General features: G+C 43.0%; 1 protein-coding gene across 2 annotated transcripts; it reads left to right on the forward strand.

Annotated features, from left to right (window-relative positions):
* Positions 1-223: 223 nt before the first annotated feature.
* Positions 224-21395, forward strand: Ufc1 (ubiquitin-fold modifier conjugating enzyme 1). 2 transcript variants are annotated; one of them, XM_040739380.1, is made up of 6 exons: positions 224-357; positions 19581-19648; positions 19817-19909; positions 20177-20253; positions 20501-20591; positions 20788-21395. In XM_040739380.1, the coding sequence occupies exons 3-6, from the start codon at positions 19895-19897 to the stop codon at positions 20866-20868; spliced, it is 264 nt and encodes an 87-aa protein (XP_040595314.1). In that variant the 5' UTR covers positions 224-357; positions 19581-19648; positions 19817-19894; the 3' UTR covers positions 20869-21395. The 2 variants fall into 2 exon arrangements, with proteins under 2 accessions (XP_040595314.1, XP_005087826.1); XM_005087769.4 differs by lacking the exon at positions 224-357 and adding an exon at positions 15726-16084 and having other exon boundaries at positions 19817-19880.
* Positions 21396-21649: the final 254 nt, after the last annotated feature.

The following is a 21649-nucleotide window of genomic DNA, read 5'->3' on the forward strand; positions in this document are numbered from 1 at the left end:
GAGAGACGGGCGGGGGAGGCTGCATCCTGAACAGCGCCTCCCGGAACCTGGCCGGTTAGTGTCGGCTTCGAGACCATAACGAGGCATGAGCGGAGTAGCCATACTAGGTGAGGGCAGCCTGGCAGCGGCATTGAGCAGGGAATGGATAGCTTCACGGTGAGAAGAGAGAATGGAGACTGGCAGCCATCTTGCTTTGGGGCAAGCTGGCAACGCAGCGTTTTCCCAACGGCGGTTTCGGGGCGGTTCTAAGAAGCGGAGAGAGTAACGTGCTTGAAAGTGGAAGCCTCGGTGGCGCCGGAGCTGGCTGGTATCGGACTTCAAGGCCCATTGGGAGACTGGGACTAGCAGCCATGACACGTAAGGGCGGAATAGGACAGGAGTTGGACGGCCCGGTGAACTTGGGTGAAAGTTCAAGATCTGGATTTAACCTTTGCTTTGAACTTCCTGTCACCCGGCCCTTGCCGCGCTTCGCAGAGCCTCTCTCGGGATTCACCCCTTCAGTATTTTCCTTTTGAGCTCCCACGTCCTATCGAAAGGGTGTCAAGCTGAAGGACTGTTGAGAATTGAATTAGGTGGGGGCGGAGGGGGGTCACTTTATTCTGAAGCTGCCAGCAGCCTAATGTGGCTGAAGAAAAGGTAATACATAAGGTCTGTGAGATAGGGAGGGGCCTGATGACGCAAGACATTGTAAATTTATTTTATCCTAAGGGCCATGAAGAGAATTTGAAGGGTCTAAGCAGGGTGTGAGCAATTATATTTGTATTGTAGAAAGATCACTGCTTGCCAGCCTGGGCATGTCAGTGCCGGCCTGGAGCCTGAGGGAGGAAGATTGTTTGAGCTCTGGTGGAGATGTCGACCAGTTGGGGCTTAATTTAAGCGACGAAGATCACTAGGATATTAGCTCAGAGGTAGAATGCTGTCTTAGCACAGGTAAGCCTGGTGTTCAGTCCCCAGGGAGTGGGGCTGAGTAGAGAGATCACCGGTTGCCGTGTAAAGGATCGTTTGGGAAAGTAGACGAGGGAACAATTATGAAGACAAGGAAGAGACAGTGGTGATGGGTGGATAGGTAAATAAACGTATATATATATCAGTGTTCTAACGTGAAGAACTGGGTTACATGATTTTTAATTCCAAAGGAGGTATGTGGAGACAAGGGAGATGCTTTTAGACAAGTAAATATTAAATAATGTGGGTTGGAAACCAAGAAAATTTAAAGTGTGCGTCTGTGCATCTGGATACTTCGTGGATCCACAAAAGAAAATAATGGCCTAGAGAGGAAGATTAATGCGTTTGAGGGACGAGATGAGGGAAGGAAGCTTAAAAGAGGACAGGAAGAAGGGGCAGAGAGGAAGAAAGGAGAACAGGAGGAAAGTGCCGGGTAAACTTGTTTAAAGTATTAAACATAACAGATCAAGTAAGATGTTGACTAAACTATGTCATTTAGACTTGGAAGAAGAAAGTCACTAAATAAAAGCCGTTGCATAGATATGTGGGATAAGAACCAGATTGAGATTGGAAGATAATTATGTACAGAAATATTTTTGTGTCTAGGCGTGGTAATCCCAGCACCCAAAAAGCTGAAGGATATGATTTGAGGCAAAGCTAGACCTATGTAACAAGTAACAGATGAGCCAGATGTTGCAGGATATTGGATCACGCTGTGAACCCCAAGACTGAATTGTGTTTTCCTTTGGCACAGCCGCTGCACCTGAATCTACTACTGTCTTAGGCAGTAATTGCAACTCTGCTTTTTCCGGCCCATTTCTCAGGCAGTGGCCCTAGCAGGACTTTTACTTCCTGCTGTATCTGCCTCCTGCTGCTGCTACCAAATGGAGTTCTTAACTAAATCTCTAGTGTTCTATTTGTCAGTAGACTCGGGAGTCAGAGGCTGAGGTAAAATCCTGCTAGCTCAGAGAGGTTGAGGAGCAACTAGCTTACTCTTTGCCAGAATCTCAGAAAGAGAACATCCTTCTGCTCTGCCAAACCAAAAAAGACTGTCAAACTCAAAGTCCCTCCCTACTACTTCAGGTTCCTCTCTCTGCACATCTTCCAGACTCCTCCTAACTCTCTGACTACTTTCTATCAACTAGTTGCTGGCTCTGCCTCCTGACCCAAGATTGGTTTTATTTAATTAATACAAAAGCAAATTCAGTGTGATCAAATATCCCACAGTATTTCCCCCTTTTTGTTTAGATAAAAAGAAGTAAAACTAAGTACAACAAAAACAATTGCCAGGCCAGGTAGTGGTGGCACAAGCCGTTAATCTCAGCACAAGAGGCAGAAGCAGATGGATCTCTCTAAATCTGAGACCAGCCTGGTCTACACAGTGAGTTCCAGGACAGGCTCCAAAGCTACAAAGAAGCCCTATCCTGAAAAACAAACAAAAAAAAGCAATTGTCAGGTAAGAATTGCATTCACAATGTTACTCCATTTGTATTTGGCAACTTTGGAGAAGATACTGTATTGTCTATCCTATCTTGGTGGATCCAAAGTTTTATACATAAACAACTTTTTTATTATAATTTGTATTACCAACCTAAAAATATCTTTTAGACCTTATAGTTTCTTAATTTAATCAATTAAGCTTTTATATTTATCAACCTTATAAGCTTTGCTTCTCTTTTGTAAGTCTCTTTTCTGAATTTGCTAACAAGTAAAACTGTAAACCTCCCAACTATCTAGTCTTCAATTCCATCAGAGACCCAAGAAAGATAAAATATTACCTGAGTAAACAGGAAGTGCAGAGCAAATAAACTTCCAAAACTATACAAATGACATAGACAGCTGACTGCCTGGATAATCACCCCAAGTTCCTCTGCAATGTTGAGGCATTCATCTTGGGCTTACAAGCCTAGTGTATCTGACAGACTTTGCTGTAAAACTGGAATTTTAAAGGACTGTCCTATCTTGTCTTGGCAAAGTTTGACAGTCACTTTCTTTTGTGTCCTGCTTGTCCAATTTGGACAGTATACTGTCAGAATTTGAGGCAAGGGCAGTTTTTTGCACAGTGGTTACCTTTGCAACATTGTATGACGTAAATATCCATCCTTGTAACTGTTTAGTCTTCCCAGCTGGGTCCTGTTGCCACTTTCAGCCCCCAAATAACACACAATATATTAATTATGAAGCTGTTGGCTGTTTGCTTGGTTTCTTATCGGCTAGTTCTGACTTGATTACTAACCCATAATTACTAACATATATTTTATAAGGACTTATCCTTTTGAGGACACACTCCTGAGCGCTTGTTGCTCCTGGGAGATCACATGGTGACCACACTCTTCACTACATTTCCCAGAATCCTCTTAGACTCCTAGTCCCACCTGTCTTGCTTCCCTATTGGCCAACAGTGCTTTATTGACATATACATGGAAGGACTTTCCCATCATCTCCTCTTTTCTGTCTAAATAAAAAGAAAGGTTTTAACTTTAACATAGTCAAATTATATATAACAAAACAGTTATCAAGTAAGAACTATAGCTACAATATTTTGTCCATTAACGTTTAGTAAGATTTAAAGAAAATATTATCTATCCTATTTGTGTGAGTCTAAAGTCTTATATGGAGCTTATCTTTTATCATAACTAAGGAAAACTAATTATCTGTCTTCAACTACATCAAAGACCACAGAAGGATAATATATAAACATTAGAATTGACAGAGACATCTCGATACCTGGACAGTCACCTCTGTAATGTTGAGGCATCCATCTTCAGCCCATAGGCCACAATGTGTCTGGAAGACTTCTCAGCAAACCAGGAAATTTCAAACTGTCCATCTGCATTGGCAGTCTGTCAGTCGTTTTCTGTGTCCTGCAGAAAGTCTCGTAGACTCTTCCATGAAGCAGGAACCCTTTATGACTGTCCAAGTTCAGCAGTCACTTTCCTGTGGGTCCTGTATGTCCAGTTTATACAGCAACAGTCAAGCAGTCCAGGCAAGAGCAGTTTCTTGCCCAAATGGCTAATCTTGCCAGGTTGAAAGCAGACTCCACAATGAGTTTCTTTGATGCCCATCTTCCTCTCAGACATAATTGATGTGCCAGGGGCAGACATTTCTCATTGTCGAGAAAAACCCTAAACCACTTTAAATGCCATTTTCTGAAGGTCTTTGAAAGGTTTGAAGACTATGTATTTCAAATATATCTGTATATCTAGGAAACCTAACTTACTTAACTATAAGTTCTGACTATTATAGGTAACTATAATTTGTATTTATTTAGACACAATACCTAAACAAGAGGAGAAATATACATGTCACAAAACTGACCTTAAATTTGTATCAACAAATGAAAAACCATACCAATACACAGTATTCATTTCCATACCATGCATCCTAAAATATCTTTTCTTTGCGTAAGAGTCCCTGTGGGTGAATGGTACAAGGTAAAACAAGAGTACAGTCAAACTCTGGACTCAGTTGGCCCACATGTACATCCTGTAATGATTTTTCCACCAGAGCCAGTTCTCTCAGCTTCACCTGATAATTTTCTTGGACTTTTTAAGTCATTACTATTGTAGGATATTTGGCCACACTATGACACTCTGAGACTGTTAATAAAGTTAACTTTGAATGGGGGGCAGAGACAATAGCTAACTGAATGGAGTTAGCCATAGAGAAGCCTGGATTATACATGGAGAAGATGCATAGGAAGGAAGAGGGAGGGACTTGGATTTTGTGCAGTCTCTTTGATCTGGGAAGTGTGGAGAGGTCAACTGGCCACTCCACCACCACTTCCTTGATGTGCCAGGTTTTCTCCTTGATATTTGGCTCCCAGGTTTTTATTGATAATAGAACAACATAGGTAAACACTTCATCTTATCACTTTGTAAGGTTTGAAATAAATTCCTTAGCTGGTAAGTAGTTTGTTGTGGGATATTTGATCACACTGGGTGAAAGGTGCCTTCTGATTGGTTTAATAAAGAGCTGGATGGCCAATAGCTATACAGGTCAGAATAGGTAGGACTTCCAAACAGAGAAGAGAGTAACGTGGGTTGAGTCTATGCACAGAAGAGACTGAGGAAGGAAGACACCGAGGAAGTTGGACACACGCAGACATACGATACGAGGAGAGGTCACTGAGCCACGCAGTGGAACATAAAACAGGCTCATTTGAGCTATAAGAGCTAGTTGGGGAAAGCCTAAGCTAAGGCCAAGTTTCATGATTGATAATAATCCTCCATGTCATTATTTGTGAGCTAGCGGCCCAAAGAAGTTCGCACACCGTAGTTAATCCAGTTGTGGGCTGTGGCCAGTTAATATCTCCCAGCAATTTTTGAAAATCATTAAGAGTTTATAATTAATCTCTCCTGACTGATTTGTACTTTCTGTGGTTGAATTTTCTATAAACCTATCTTATATCCTAAATAATAGAATCTCCTTGTATTTTTTTTTTTCAGGAGTAATGTGTAATCCTCAAAAGGCAAAATTCTCTTTACTTCATCAAACATTCTTTGTAAGGTATCTGTATCTGAATCAACCAGTAAGATATTATTCATATACTGTTAGATTTTATATTAGGAAGCTGTTTACAATTTTTTTTCTTTCTCTTTTTTTTCTTCTTCTTCTTTTTTTTTTTTTATTGAGACAGTTTCTCTGTGTAGTTTTGGAGCCTGTCCTGGAACTTCCTCTGTAGATCAGGCTGGCCTTCAACTCACAGAGATTTGCCTGTTTCTGCCTACCACCACCAGCAAGCACTTACAAATTATTTCTAATGGCTGTTGTACAAAATATTTACACAAGATGGAGCTGCTTAACATTCCTTGTGGAAGAATTTTCCAATGACACCTTTTAACAGGCTGGGAATTTTAATAAGTAGGCACTGTGAAGGCAAATTTTTCTGTATTCTGTTCTTGTAAAGGCATACTTAAAAAGCAGTCTTTTGGGACTGGAGAGATGACTCAGCAGTTCAGAATCTGGCTGCTCTTCCAGAGGTCCTGAGTTCAATTCCCAGCAACCACATGATGGCTCACAACCATCTGTAATGAGATCTGGTGCCCTCTTCTGGTCTGCAGGGATACTTGCAAACAGAACGCTATATACATAGTAAATCTTTTAAAAAAAAAAAGCAGTCTTTTAAATCAATCACTATTATAGCACGTTTTCTTGTGGAACTTCTTGGACAACTGGGCTGTAAATAATTATTATATAATTATTAATTATGAAATTTGGCCTTAGCATAGATTTTTTTTAAATAAGCTTTTTTTTTTAATGTATACAATCGTCTGCCTGCATGCCAGCAGAGGGCATCAGAGCTCATTCAAGGTGGTTATGAGCCACCATGTGGTTGCTGGGAATTGAACTCAGGACCTTTGGAAGAGCAGTCAGTGCTCTTAACCGATGAGCCATCTCTCCAGCCCCTTAGCATAGGTTTTTATCCCAACTATCTCTTATTACTTAACCCATAAGTTTTAATCTATGTTATGCCATGTGGCTCGAGTATGGCACATCTGACTTGCTTTGAGTCTATAGGTGCCCAAAAGTCCTGCCTATCCTTTCCTGCCTAGCTATTAGCTATTTAGCTCTTTGTTAAACTAGTCAGAAGCTACCTTCGGCAGACACATCTTTACAGTATAAACAAATATTCTGCAAAACGCTATAATATACCATCCCTTCGGTGATAAAGAAAGCAAGGGAATTCCAGACTGTAAAAAGCCCATTGGCGGGCTGGAGAGATGGCTCACAACCATCCATAATGAGATCCAGTTCCCTCTTCTGGCCTTCAGGAACACATGCAGGGAGAATACTGTATACTTAATAAATAAGTCTTTTAAAAAAGCCCATTGGTTTTTTTTTTATAAATAAATCACCTTATTTATAGTTCTCAGATGTTACCATTCTCCATTTTTTCCAGATTATTTATTAGTAACAAATATAGAATTCCAAGGGCTGGTCGATTCTTCAATATGTTGAGTGCTTACCTGCTCCTTTACCAGCTGCCCCACTGCCTATAATTTTTGTGATGTCAAAGACAATTGTTCCACCCACACAGGTTTGTCATTTAGCCATTTTAAAGGTAGGTCAGTTGGCGCCTGTGAAAGACCAACAGCTGTTGTGCACTGCTTATTTACAACCTGAATGGTCTGTGACTGTTCTTTTTTTTTTTTTTTTTTTTTGGTTTTTCGAGACAGGGTTTCTCTGTGGCTTTGGAGGCTGTCCTGGAACTCGCTCTTGTAGACCAGGCTGGCCTCGAACTCACAGAGATCCACCTGCCTCTGCCTCCCAAGTGCTGGGATTAAAGGCGTGCGCCACCAACGCCCGGCTCTGTGACTGTTCTTGAAAATACCTCTTAATAATTTTTTCTGAAGTATTTTTTATGGTTTGTCTCTGAGATTGAAGGAACATTAGTCTGTGTTTTCCACAAATTCTTTGCTATGTTAGCCACATATGGCTTTAATTTCACATTGCACACAGGGCTGTTCCACAGCAGGCGTGCGTGCGTGCGTGCGTGTGTGTGTGTGTGTGTGTGTGTGTGTGTGTGTGTGTGTGTGTGTGTGTGTTTGTGTGACTGCAGGCATGCACGTGCCATGGTAACTGTATGGAAGTCTTCAGTGTCAGTCCTCACCTTCTATCTTATTTGAGACAATGTTCCTTTTTTGTTGTTGTTTTGTTTGTTTCAAGACAGGGTTTCTCTATGTAACAGCCCTGGCTATCCTAGAACTCACTCTACAAACCAGATTGGCCTGGCACTCAAAGATTTTCCTGCCTCTACCTCCTGAGTGCAGGGAGCAAAGGTGTGCACCACCACCTAGTGGCACGGTTTCGTTTTGGTCATTCGCCTCTGCAAACAGGATAGGTGGGCTGTGAGCATCTGAGGGTTCTGTCTGTGCCTCCATCCCCTTTGCAGCATTTCAGTTAGCACTCACACTGCCACATCTGACTCTGTGGGTTTTGAAGATTCCAACTCAGGACTTGGTAATTGTGCAGTAACCTCTTTACCCTCTGAGCCATCTTCCCAGCCCTTGGTTAGTTATTTATTTATTTTTGGATGCAAGGTATTGTTATATACTATAAACTGACCTGAAATTCACTGTGTAACCAAAAGTAAAGCTCCTACTTCAACCTCCTGAGTTCTGGAATTATAGATGTGTACCACCATACACAGATCCCTTGAATTTCCTTTTTTGTTTGTTTTTGTTTTTTTCTCTCTCTTTTTTTTTTTTTTTCCCGAGACAGGGTTTCTCTGTGGCTTTGGAGGCTGTCCTGGAACTAGCTCTTGTATACCAGGCCGGTCTCGAACTCACAGAGATCCACCTGCCTCTGCTTCCCGAGTGCTGGGATTAAAGGCATGCACCACCTCTCTGTCTCTGTCTCTCTCTGATTTATTTATTTATTATGTATATAGTATTCTGTCTGCATGTATCCCTGCAAACCAGAAGAGGGCATCAGATCTCACTACAGAGGGTTGTGAACCATCATGTGGTTTCTGGGAATTGAACTCAGGACCTCTGGAAGACTAGCTAGGATTCTTAACCACTGAGCCATTTCTCCAGTGCCTGAATTTTTTATTTTATGATAATTATCTTCATATCAGCCCTTTCCTCAAAGATTTTCTATATCTTTGTAAACCAAATCCTCTGGCACCCCAAACCCCATTACCAGGTTATAGCAGGCTTTCTTTTGGGCCACCAGACAGCTTCCAAATCATGCAAGGGAGACTTATTATTAGTTGAGAATTCTCAGCTTTGGGGGGGGGGTTCGAGACAGGGTTTCTCTGACTTTGGAGGCTGTCCTGGAACTCACTCTGTAGACCAGGCTGCCCTTGAAGCTCGACTTTTTCTTCTACTTGTCCCACTAGCTCTTATAAACTTAATTTAACCTGTTTCTCTTCAAATCTGTTTTGTCTTGGGGCTTTTTCCCTTTCATTCTGCATGTCCTACTTTTCCTGCTTCCTCTGTGTCTGACTGTCTGGTGGCTGCCTGGATGGCCCTGGGCATCCCCCTCATTCTCTCTCTCTCTTCACTTGTACCTAGGTCCCTTCTATTTATTCTCTCTGCCTGCCTGCCAGCCCCAACAACCCAGCAAAAACAAATGTAACATATCTTTACATAGTTAAACCAATATCTCACTAGCCCCTGGCTAAAGGTGAAGTCACAGTGAAGGTTAAATTCATCCAGCCTTTCAGCTGTGGTAATGAATGACTGCAGTTCCTGCATTCTAGAGACTGAAGCCAAAGAATCAAAAGTTTCTAGTTAGGCTAAACTGCCCGGAATGTCACCATTCCCAAACCCTTTGATCCTTGCTGCTGATTAGGTCTGCAGGTGGTAGAAAAGTTTACCAATTGATTAAGGATATGAACTCTAGAGGCAGGCTGTTGTGGACTATTATTTTAACTAGGAAAAGATGTGTTACATTTGTTTCTGCTTCATTTGTTTAATTTTGTAAAGATATGTTGAATTTGTTTCCCCTTGCCTGCTAAGGCGCCTGATTCACCTAATAAAAGCTGAACAGCCAATAGCTAGGCAGGACTACCAGTCAGATAAATAAGAGGAGGAATCTAGACTCAGAGAAGAAGGAGAGAATGAGGAGAGAGAGAGAGAGAGAGAGAGAGAGAGAGAGAGAGAGAGAGAGAGAGAGAGAGAGAGAGAGAGAGAGAGAGAGATATGCCTGGGGCCAGCTAGGCAGCCACCAGCAAGCAGGCACAGAGTAAGATATACAGAAAGAAATGCAAATGGCCGCAAGACAAAACATAAATGAAGAGGAATAGATTATGAGTTAAGATAAGGTTCAGCGTTCAAAACTTGTAAGTCTCTGTATCATGATTGGGAGCTGGTTGGTAAGGCCAAAGAAAAAGCCTGGTACACCAGGCTATTCTGGGATTGAATACCAGGTCTGTCATTCAGTCAAACTCATAGAAATCTACCCGTCTCTGCCTCCCGAGTGCTGGGATTAAAGACTTGCACCACCACCGCAGGCAGTAATTCTTACTGATATCCCCAGGATAATTACAAGAAATTACAAACTGAAGTTGCTGGAGTTTCTTCCCAGTCTGGTTGGTCCCACAGCCAGTTTTGCCTCAAATAAACACATGGACAGTTATATTAATTATAAAAATGTTGGCCAATGGGTAGGGTTTCTTATTGGCTAGGTTTGTCTTAAATATTAACCCATTTCTGTAAATTTATGTATTCCACGTGGTCTTGGCTTACCTGTTACTCCTTTGCTGGTTGCATGGCTTCCCTTTTCGCACCCTCTCTGCCTACCTTTCCCAGAATTCTTCTCTTTCCTAGCCACACCTATCTTCCTGCCTCTATTGGCCAAACAGTGTTTTATTCATCAACCAATAAGAGAAACATATGTGTATACTTATATTCTAAATCTCTACACTATAAAGAGCATTTCTCTGACCATCTTCAAGAATTTTCCAGTGCAATAGGGTCCAGATCAATGCCTTCAAGTTCACAAAGACACCTCTCTCTCTCTCTCTCTCTCTCTCTCTCTCTCTCTCTCTCTCTCTCTCTTTTATTTTGCCCCCAGTCCAATGTTTCTTTCCCTGATATAACAGTCATTTCTCCTTCTATACCGAAAACTTGTCTTCCCTGTGATGTCTGATAATGGACTTAACAGAAGCTCAGGAGCTTCCCCATTCACCAGCTGTACTATTCAGCCAAACAGTAGTAGTCTTCCATCAGAGACTTTTTAGTACTGAGGTATCCAACCGGACCTGCTCTGCCACTTTGCTTAATTGTGTTGGGGTCATTTCCATGAGGTCTCTTGTGCACTAATGTTTCCAACACCTAGAGAGAAGTTAGCTTCTAATAAGTATTCTATAGGAATTACTTAAAAAAGAATAAACTAGCTGTGTGGTGGTGCTGCATTTCTTTAATCTCATCACTTAGGAGGCTAGGCAGACCCAGATCTCTCTGAGTTCCTGGCCAACCTGGTCTACAGAGTGAGTTCCAGGACAGCCAGGGCTACACAGTGAAACCCTGTCTCAAAAAAGCAAAAACAAAACAACCCAAGAGGAATAATCTAAATTCATATATAAGAGACTATCTGAAAAAACTAAAATTGAAAGTCCACTTCCTGCTTTACCCTAGTTTGCACTCCAAAGCAATGAATAACTTTGTCCTGCTAAAACGGCTCTTTGTACCTTTTGTACTGATTAATGGTCTAGATTATTTGTCTATAGACTGACTGAATTCTAGCTCCAGGTCAGATCCTCTTACATAGACGAGCCATTTCCCCATGCTTATTAGTTGTCTCCAGGGATAGGCTTTTGCTGTGAACAGAATCCTGCCTGACTTCTCTGAGTGTGGCTTTAGGAATTTTGTTTTTCAGACGTGGGGCACGCTAATTGAAAGTTTAATCTCATATGGATCAGTGATTTTATTATCAACAGTTTTGTGTGTGATGCATATGCATGTGCATGCACAATGTGAAACTTTGTGGAGTCAGTCCTATTGTGGAATAATTTTTCTATACACTGTGAAAGTATGTCCCTCTTATTGTTCATTAAAAGTTGATTGACCAATAACTAGGCAGGATTTTGGGGGCAAAGAGAATGCCCCCCAAAAAAGATGGAGTATGAACAAACTGAGGTGCATTCAGTATGAACTGAAATACCCTCCTGTCAGGAGGGTATCTTTTTTTTTTCCAAGACAGGGTTTCTCTGTATTGCTTTGGAAACTGTCCTGGAACTCTCTGTAGACCAGGTTGGCTTCAAACTCACAGAGATCCACCTGCCTCTGCCTGGAGAGTGCTGGGATTAAAGGTATGCGCCACCAACTCCCGGCTGTGTTTCTGGCTCTTAACTTTCTTAGCTAGCCTTTACCTCATCCACACATCCACATACCCCCATTCAAGAGGGGAGTTGCTGATCTGCTGGTCCTGACTGCAGCCCCACAAACACCAGTCTTCCACAAGGACGTCATGTCAGATCCTCTGGAATTGAAATTATGGAAGGTGAAAGGTGGTGAGCCACTGTGTGGTGCTGAGAATAATCATACTATATTCAAAACAAGTTAGATTCACTCTCACAAAAAGAGAGGCAGAAGGTTTGAAGAGATGGTTTATGGCAAGTCTTCCTCTATATTGGCAGCTCCCAAATAATAACACAGAGACTTATTAATTGTGAAAACTTGGCCTGTAGATTTAGGCTTGTCCCACTAGTTCTTATAGCTTAAGTGAACCCATTTATATTAATCTATACTTTGTCTCATGGCTTTTTAACTCTCTTCCATCTTGCAACTCCTGTTTCCTCTCCATGTCATCAGGTACCTTCCCTATGCCTAGAAACCACTCCTCCACTCTCTCTCTGTCTAGAAGTTCTGTCTAACTTCTTCCTGCCTTGGCCACTCAGCTCTTTATTAAAGCAATCAGAAGGTGCCTACATCTTCACAGTGTACAAAAATATTATTCTACAACAATGGCTCAGCAGTTGTCGGTCTTGCAAGGGATGGGAGTTTGCTTCCCAGCAGCCACATGATGGCTCACAACTATAACTTGAGTTCCATGGAATCTAATGTCCTTTTTTGGCCTCTGTGGGCATCAGGCATGGATGTAGTGCACATACATACATACAAGTAAAACACTCGTACACATAAAAGTCCTTAAAGAAATATATTTCCTAAAAGAGGTTTTTAGAAGGTAGGGGCTGTAGAGATGGCTCAGGGCTTAAGAGCACTGACTGTTCTTCCAGAGGTCCTGGGTTCAATCCCCAGCCACCATATAGTGGCTCACAACCATCTGTAATCAGATTTGGTGCCCTCTTCTGGTGTACAAAGCATACAGGCAGACAGAACACAGATAATAAATAAATCTTAAAAAAAAAAAAACGGTAGCAGTACATGTATGGATCTAACCAGGAATGTTAGGAAAAGTTATTTCTTTCTTTTTGGGGGAAATTTCGAGACAGGGTTTCTCTGTGGTTTTGGAAGCTGTCCTGGAACTAGCTCTTGTAGACCAGGCTGGTCTCAAACTCACAGAGATCTGCCTGCCTCTACTCCCAAGTGCTGAGACTAAAGGCATAGGCCACAACCGACCAGTAAGTTGTTATTTCTTTAGAGATGCATATTACAGAATTAAAACAACTAAGGACAATTTAAAAGCTTCATCTCAAATCTCTGTTCTCAGGGCTGGAGGGATGCCTCAGAGGGTAAGAGGCTGCTCCTCCAGAGGTTCTGAGTTCAATTCCCAGCAACCATCTGCAATGAAATCTATTGCCCTCTTCTGGTATACAAGCATATATGCAGGCAAAACACTGTATACATAATAAATAAATAAATAAATAAATAAATAAATCTTTTTAAAAATATGTATAAAAAATCTCTGTTCTCTGACCACAACCCCTGTGCCTATATGAAAAATGAAATAGTCCTTTATTTACCTTAAGAGATCTCTACAAAGCTGTGTCTTAGTTATATCTAATACCTTTGTAAAGAGATTAATATCTTAGTGCTCCTAAGATAAAAGCCCTCCAGGTTTTGTGGTGTGCCTGTAATCTCAGTACTTGGGAGGTGGAAGCAAGGGAGTAAGAAACTCAAGCTACATAAGAGCAGTCTCAGGAAATACAGCAGCAGTGAGAATGAGAGGTTGTAGGCAGATGTTTCTTTCCCACCCGCCAGTTCCCAAATAACCCACCCAGAGACTAAATATTACAAATGCTCAGTGGATAGCTCAGGCTTGTTACTAGCTAACTCTTACATTTAAATTAACCAGTATTTCTTATCTACGCTTGGCCACACGGATTGGTTCCTTTTCTCAGTATGGCATGCCCATCTTGCTTCTCTCTGTGTCCAGTTGCTAGTCCAGACACCACCTTCTTCCCAGCATCCTTCTAGTCTGGCCCTTCTGCCCAGTCTCTTCCTCCCCAGCCTGATCTACACAGAGAATTCTAGGATAGTCAGGGCTACACAGACCTTTTCTCAATAAAACAAATACTCTTCCAAGCTACACACGGAAAGCATCTGGAAAGGAAAAATCCAACATCCTTTTTTGTAGCTTAGGCTGGGATGACACCATCAGGTCTGGTTTATATGGTAATGGGGATCCAACTCAGGCTTTGTGAAGGCTAGACAAGCAAGACTACATCCACAGCCCTTAAAAATACATCTGTGTGCCCGGTGTTGGTGGCACATGCCTTTAATCCCAGCACTTGGGAGGCAGAGGCAGGAGGATCTCTGTGAGTTCGAGGCCAGCCTGGTCTACAGAGATAGTTCCAGGACAGTCTCTAAAACAATAGAGAAACCCTGTCTCAAAAAAAACAAAAACAAACAAACAAAAAACCCAAAAACAAAAAACAAGAAAATTACATCTGTGTGTTTACTTAATTTAGAGGACTGAAGAGATGGTCAACAGTTAGAACACTCCATGCTCTTGTAGAGGACAAGTTTTTAGTTCTCAGCACCCACATGGAAGAAATGGCTGTTACTGTAATGTCATTTCCAGGGCATCTGTTGTCCTTTTCTGGCCTCCACTGGCACTGAATGTACATGGTACACGCAAGCAAAACACTAACATAAAATACAAATAGGCCAGGCATAATGGTGCACTTCTTTAATCCCAGCACTTGGCAGGCAGAGGAAGGCAGATCTCTTGTTAGTTCAAGGCCAGACTGGTATACCAGGATGGCCAGCTCTGTTACACAGAAAAACATTCTCTCTAGAGAAAAAAATTAAATTTTAGTTGGAGGGGCACACATGCCACAGCACATATATGTAGGTCAGATGACAACTTGTGGAGTCTGTTCTCTCCTTCCATCTTTATGTGGGTTTCATGGATGGAACCAACTTGCTAGCCTTGTGCTACAAGCACCTTTACCCACTTGAGCCATTTTCACATTTGTTCAACTTGTTTTCTTTGAGACAGGATCTAACTGCTTCTAGAGACTCAAACCCACCAAGATCAGCATGACCTCTGCCTCCCAAATGCTGGGATCAAACATGTGCACCTACCACATAAGGGGTTTGTTTTTGTTTGTTTGTTTTGGATTGAGTTGCAGCAATCTTCCTGTCCTGCATCCTCCCCCCTATAACACACACACACACACACACACACACACACACACACACACACACACACACACCTGTGCTAGGATAACAAGTGTGGGCCACTATACCCTACTGAGATTTCTTAGTGTCGAATGAGCTTTAGAAATTACCTGATAAGACAGGTAGCTCTGTGACTTGGAGGCCAGCCTGGTCTACATAGTGAGAACTTGTCCCAACAAACAAACTCCAAAATGCTGGGCAGTGGTGGAGCACACCTTTAATCCCAGAACCCCAGAGGCAGAGACAGGCATGGATCTCTGTGAGTTTGAGGCCAGACTGCTCTACAAAGCCAGTTCCAGGACAGCTGGAGCCAAACAGTAAAAACCTGTCTCGAAACAACAAAATAAAATGTTACCAGAATGATAATAAACATTCAGTGACTATCCTCTAGCCATTTGAGAGATTCATCCAGGATCGAATTATGTCTGTATGCTTTGTGCATAGCACACAAAAGATATTCAGTAACTCTTTGCAAACTGTTTTACAGTTGGTTTTAAAACCTACACACATTAATTTTTTTAGCATAAGCAAGCGTAGCTCAGGCTATCCCGTTTGAATTTGTGGCCAGCCTGGGATACACGAGACCTTTCCTCTTTAAAAACAAGGAAATCATCCTGAAGCACAAACACAGTTCTTTGAAGAGTGTCCAGAAAAATCTGAAATTCTAACAATTTTCCGATTTGGGAAGGTCGTGCGGTTTCCCAAGTTTGCTTCTGAGCATGAGCGGAAGTCACTCTGAGCAGTCTCCGGTGATTTAATGATAGGTGCCATATTCCTGATAGTGTAACCCAGCTTCATTCTGTTCTTCCGGACGCTCACACCAGTGGGCCAATTTTATTTTCTTACCAAAAAAAGAGTGTTTTCAGAGACGGCTTTAAGGCTAGACAACGCCTCATCCTCCCATAGTAAAGATGGCGAAGCCCTGAGTAAGTTACGAGCAACTCCACTTCCGCATTTTTCTTCTGCCCTGGTCCAAGATGGCGGATGAGGCCACCCGGCGGGTCGTGTCTGAGATCCCAGTGCTGAAGACTAACGCCGGACCCCGGGATCGGGAATTGTGGGTGCAGCGACTAAAGGAGGAATATCAGTCCCTTATCCGGGTCAGTTTTGCTTCTGTGGTTGACCGCGTAGCAAAGGGGTGGCGGGTAATCAGGTGTCCTCAGGAATTGGCTCCGTGTGGAAGCCGCTTCCGGTTTTTAAGTTTATAAATTCATATAAATTGTGACTATTTGGGGGCTGGGAGATTACGGAGGGAGGTTGCAGAAGAGATTCTGGTTAGGAGCACAGGAGGGCTAGACCTTAAAGGAAAAACCAGCAGTGCTCCAGGAAGGTGACGTGTCTCTTCCCCGCCAGGTGTTTGCTCTACTGTACGTAGGAGTGGTGCTGGGGGTCAAAAGCACTCCTCAGAGCCTGAAATCTCAGCCCATCGCTCTCATCTCTCATTCTTGGTGATGAAATGAACGGAATGAATGAAAGGAATGAATGTCAGAGCTGAAAGCTTCAGGTGTTAGATGTAGAGAGTTAGAGATTGGTGCTTTTAGTTATAAATTAGCCATTCTTTCAGCTAATCTTGCTGTTGTGGGAAGAGAAAGATTACACTCCTTATGGTGGTTTGCCTCAGCTTCAAAGACTAGCAGATCTCCTGTCTTATATATTGCCCCACTGAGAACTTGGCTGAGTGCTTGCTTAGCTTGGGTTCTACCCCTAGCACCTCATAAACGATGCGGCTCATGCATTGTCAGCACTCAGGACGTGGAGGCAGGAGGATTGGAAGTGCAGGTCATTCTGGACTACATAATGAATTCCAAGGCAGCCTGAACTACTTGAGACCCTGCCTCAAACACAACAAAAAAAGCATGATAGTGTTCCTACTACCTAGGACAGGTGTACAAAACCGAATAAGAAGGGACCTACTGAGGTTGATGGAAACAGTGTGGAGAGAATTTTCAGAGTATGGAGAGAGATGTGTGATTCAGCTTTAGTTTGCTAGGGTAAGGCTTCTTAGAAGTGGTAAACCTTGAGTTGAAACCTAAAAGTATAAACACACGGGCCAGAGAGAGATGGCGAGTTTGTAAAGCACCTGCTACTAACTGACAGCCTCCATTTGACCCCTGGAGCCCATATAGCAGAAGAGGAGAACTGACTGCTTCGGTTGTCCTCTGGTCGACACACATACACACACACACACACACACACACACACACGTTGGCACGGGTACACACACACTATAGTAGCATATGAAACGTAAGGGTAGGAAAAAAAGATGTTCAAGACATAAGGACAGGAGCTGGAGAAATGCTCACTTACTGCCCTTGCAGAGGACCTAGAGGTTCCCAGCACTTAATATGGTGGCTCACAGTCATTCATAATTCCAGTTTCAGGGGATCAGCTGTGCTCTTTTAGTCTCCTTGGGTACCAAGTGTACATGTGTACATACAGGCAGAAAAAAGCCACTCACACACATAAATATTCTTTAAAGTTTTTTTTCATAAAAAAATAAACCAATGGGGGCTGGAGAGATGGCTCAGAGGTTAAGAGCACTGGCTGGTCTTCCAGAGGTCCTGAGTTCAATTCCCAGCAACTACATGGTAGCTCACAACAATCTACAATTCAATCTGGTGCCCTCTTCTGGCAGAACACTGTATGTGTAATAAATAAAATAAAAAATCTTTAAAAAAAATAAATAAACCAAGGCCAGGCGTTGGTGGTGCACGCCTTTAATCCCAGCACTTGGGAGGCAGAGGCAGGCGGATCTCTGTGAGTTCAAGGCCAGCCTGGTCTACAAGAGCTAGTGCCAGGACAGCCTCCAAAGCCACAGAGAAACCCTGTCTCGAAAAACCAAAATAAATAAATAAACCAAGGACAGCAAGAGCAAAGGAATATAAGCTAGAAACAGCATGGTATGAGCTGGGAGCCTGTAATTGCAGCAGTTGGGATGCTTAGGCAGAGAGACTGCTGGCTTGAGACCAGCCTGGACATTTCAAAGCCTTCCTGGGAGTTCAAGGCCAGCCTGAGCAATTTAGTGAGACCCTATCAAGAAAGAAAAAATAAAGTAAAAATTGGGCCAGAGCTAAGGCTGGGTGTCATGGTACATACCTATAAACCTAGTACAGGGGAGGCAAAGGCAGGAGGGTTTCAATGAGTTTTGTACCAGCCCTGGCTACAGAGACACCTTGTAACAGACAAACAGCAGAAACTAAGGTCAGCAGGACATGAAATATTAGTGGGGAAAAGGAGAGGGGAGGTCAAGGATGAAGGCTGGTCTTTGGCTTAGTGGTTGAGTGAGATTGCCATCTGCAATTGAGAATGTGCTGATGGTTCACACCTGGTATTTCAGCACTCAGGAGAGGCAGGGAGATCAAAAGGTCAAGGTCATTCTTAGTTCTATAAGGTCGGTTGTGGCCAACCTAGACAGGAGTCCCTGAAGAGGAAGAGGGGAGAGATATGGTATAAACCCAAATGGAAGTTGTAAGTCTCTGTTTTCTGTTAGATAAAGGTGTAGACTGAACCCGGATGCTGGTGGCGCACACCTTTAGTCCCAGCACTGGGGAGGCAGAGGCAGGTGGATCTCTGTGAATTCAAGGCCAGCTTGGTGTACAGAGCGAGTTCCAAGGCAGCCAGTGCTACGTATAAGTTAAAACATGCAGTTGGATACTAGAATTTGAAATTCTGACAAAAGACTTGAACTGAAGATAAAGATTTGAGAGTTCCTAACTTGTAGCTGCTAATGAAAGCTAGCACAAGGTCCTAATGTGTATGGTAAAGTGAGTTTCAGGCTAAGGACAGACAGCAGGAGTGAGAAAATAACCCTTGAGTGTCCAATAGTTTGTGCTCGCTATACTGTAGGGAACCTGGGTATTTTATTCTCCGTTCCGGGCAAGCACCCAGCTTGCTTGTGTTGCCTTTTCTTTCATTTTGCTTATGTGTGAAAAGTTGTGAAAAACAGGCTAAAAACAATCACAGTTTTGAAGAGGGGCTACTCTCGGCTGCAGCTCGCTTTTCTTTTCTTTTCTTTTCTTTTTCAAGACAGGGTTTCTCTGTATTATTTTGGAGATTGTCCTGGAACTCGCTCTATAGACCAGGCTGGCCTTGAACTCACAGACATCCGCCTACCTCTGCCTCCCAAGTTCTGGGATTAAAGGCATGTGCTACCAATGCCCTGCTTCCCTTTTCCTTTCTTATTTATTTATTTATTTATTTTTTGGTTTTTCGAGACAGGGTTTCTCTGTAGCTTTGGAGGCTGTCCTGGAACTCACTTTGTAGACCAGGCTGGCCTCGAACTCACAGAGATCCGCCTGCCTCTGCCTCCCGAGTGCTGGGATTAAAGGCGTGCGCCACCCTCTTCTTCTTCTTCTTCTTCTTCTTCTTCTTCTTCTTCTTCTTCTTCTTCTTTCTTCTTCCTTCTTTCTTCTTTCTTCTTTCTTCTTTCTTCTTTTTGGATAGGGTTTCTCTGTTTAGCCCTGACTGTCCTGGAAACTGGCTCTGTAGTCCAGACTGGTCTTGAACTCTGAGTTTCTCCTACCTGTGCCTCCCAGGTGCTGGCATCATAGGTGTGGCTCCAGCTCCCTTTTCTGAGATTTCATTTTCTTCTTTCAGTATGTGGAGAACAACAAGAATTCAGACAATGATTGGTTCCGACTGGAGTCCAACAAGGAGGGCACCAGGTAAGCAGGCCGTCTTGAGAGGTGTGAGTAGGATCCTCACCTGACTTAAGCAATTTGGTATCCCATAACCAACCTAAAGCTACCATGCATCAGTTTAGAGTCCCCAAAGATGTCATTTGAGTATGATAGGGATGGTCTGACTGGATTGCGGTTTGGTCTTTGTTACAGGTGGTTTGGGAAATGCTGGTACATCCATGACCTCCTCAAATATGAGTTTGACATCGAGTTTGAAGTGAGTGTGATAGAATGGGAAGTATGAAGGTTAGTGGAAAGGAATTGATTAGATCATTGTTAACATGCTAAACTTCCTTGAAAGGACTAAACAGAACTTTTAAAGTGGGTGGGGAAAGCTGAGGTTTGAGGCCAATGTATAACGGTTGCTAATCTCTGTGTCTAGAACCCTAGCTGAACATGCCACTTGGGGAATCTGCTGCACAAGCAATTCAACCAGGAAATATATATATGTTTAATTAGACTAGTTCATTTCTCTCAGGTCTCTGTTTTATTAAGGCTTTGTAATTTCTCCAGATTCCTATCACATATCCTACTACTGCTCCAGAAATTGCAGTCCCTGAGCTGGATGGAAAGACAGCAAAGATGTACAGGTAGGACTGACTAGGAGAGGGGAAAGGGCAAAGAGAACCTTAGGGAGGAGCTGAGAATCAGAAGGGTTCTCCAGAGGGTGCTGTCCAGAGTCTCAAGGGAATCAGCTTTCCCTGGGTAGAGCTTATTCGAAGTGCTCAACTGACCTTGTTCTCGGTTCTGAGCACTACTCTTCCTGTGTTCCCAAGAAGCTGCTATACATCATGGCTAGTTTTGTGTGTCAACGCCTTCCTCTTGTCCTTCTCATAGGGGTGGCAAAATATGTCTGACTGATCATTTCAAACCTTTGTGGGCCAGGAATGTGCCCAAGTTTGGACTAGCTCATCTCATGGCCCTAGGGGTAAGTTTGTTATTCTTGGTGTATGAGAGGAAGAGGGAGGGTTCACGACCTAAGCAGTACCAGAAACGTGGCTGAGACTAAGGGAGTAGGAGTGTTGTCCCTTGGGCATGTTCTCCTGGAGCCTCTGAGGAGGTTCAGGTGGAACAAGAGGTGTTGACCATGGTAGTAACCTCACAGGGTCTCCTTTGTATTGCAGCTGGGTCCTTGGCTGGCAGTGGAAATCCCTGATCTGATTCAGAAGGGTGTGATCCAGCACAAAGAAAAATGCAACCAGTGAAGGATCAAGCCGCTGAGGCAGGACAGGGCCTTTTGATAGGCTGTGTTCCTGTTTTCTTTCTTTCTTTTGGTTTTTCGAGACAGGGTTTCTCTGTATTGTTTTGGAGGCTCTCCTGGAACTTGCTTTGTAGACCAGGCTGGCCTCGGAACTCACAGAGATCTGCCTGCCTCTGCCTTCCGAGTGCTGGGATTAAAGGCGTGCGCCACCAACGCCCGGCTGTATTCCTGTTTTCTTGTGAATCGTTCTCCTTACTCAAGAATCTTTCCCGGATCACCTCTGGTTGTTACAAAGTAGCTATAGCTGGAGGTTGGGCGGGGAAATAAAAAACCCAACAATAGGGTAAGGTCACAAAGTTTCTAAGTTAAACTGTACAGGGAGGTGAAAAACTTGGGCCTTGAAATAGGCAATCTGTATCCCTTCTCCAAGTGGAACCCCGGAGGCATCTGGAGGCATACGACGTTAACTGACAGCACATAGCTTTTTTGGTTTCTGGAAACAACCTATCAATAAAAGCTGCTTCCTATGTATGTAGCCTGTGGTTCTCTTTGATGGCTGTTACCAAGGTGTGCAAGTAAAATATGGAGGTACATGCACAATTACACTAGGCTGGGAGGGGGAAATGAATGTCCTTTCAAGGGCTAACAAATAAGAGAAAATCTATTTCTCTTCCCTGTTGTTGCTATTTGCTTTTATCCTTTAGCAGTGAGCCATACTTTCCTTACTGCCTGAGCCTGCAAAGGAGCTTGAAGAATGGGTTTTACAGGTCCAGAGTTCTATTCCC

This window comes from Mesocricetus auratus, unplaced genomic scaffold (genome assembly GCF_017639785.1).
Source record: "Mesocricetus auratus isolate SY011 unplaced genomic scaffold, BCM_Maur_2.0 Super-Scaffold_100676, whole genome shotgun sequence".
NCBI classification, from domain to species: domain Eukaryota; kingdom Metazoa; phylum Chordata; class Mammalia; order Rodentia; family Cricetidae; genus Mesocricetus; species Mesocricetus auratus.

Bases quoted from the DNA above. Each gene is read 5' to 3' on its own strand.
- Ufc1 (XM_005087769.4), top strand. From the start codon at position 15,962: ATGGCGGATGAGGCCACCCGGCGGGTCGTGTCTGAGATCCCAGTGCTG. The intron at 16,085-19,580 runs GTCAGTTTTGCT...TTCTTCTTTCAG, and splicing joins AATATCAGTCCCTTATCCGG to TATGTGGAGAACAACAAGAA. The intron at 20,254-20,500 runs GTAGGACTGACT...TCCTTCTCATAG, and splicing joins AAGACAGCAAAGATGTACAG to GGGTGGCAAAATATGTCTGA.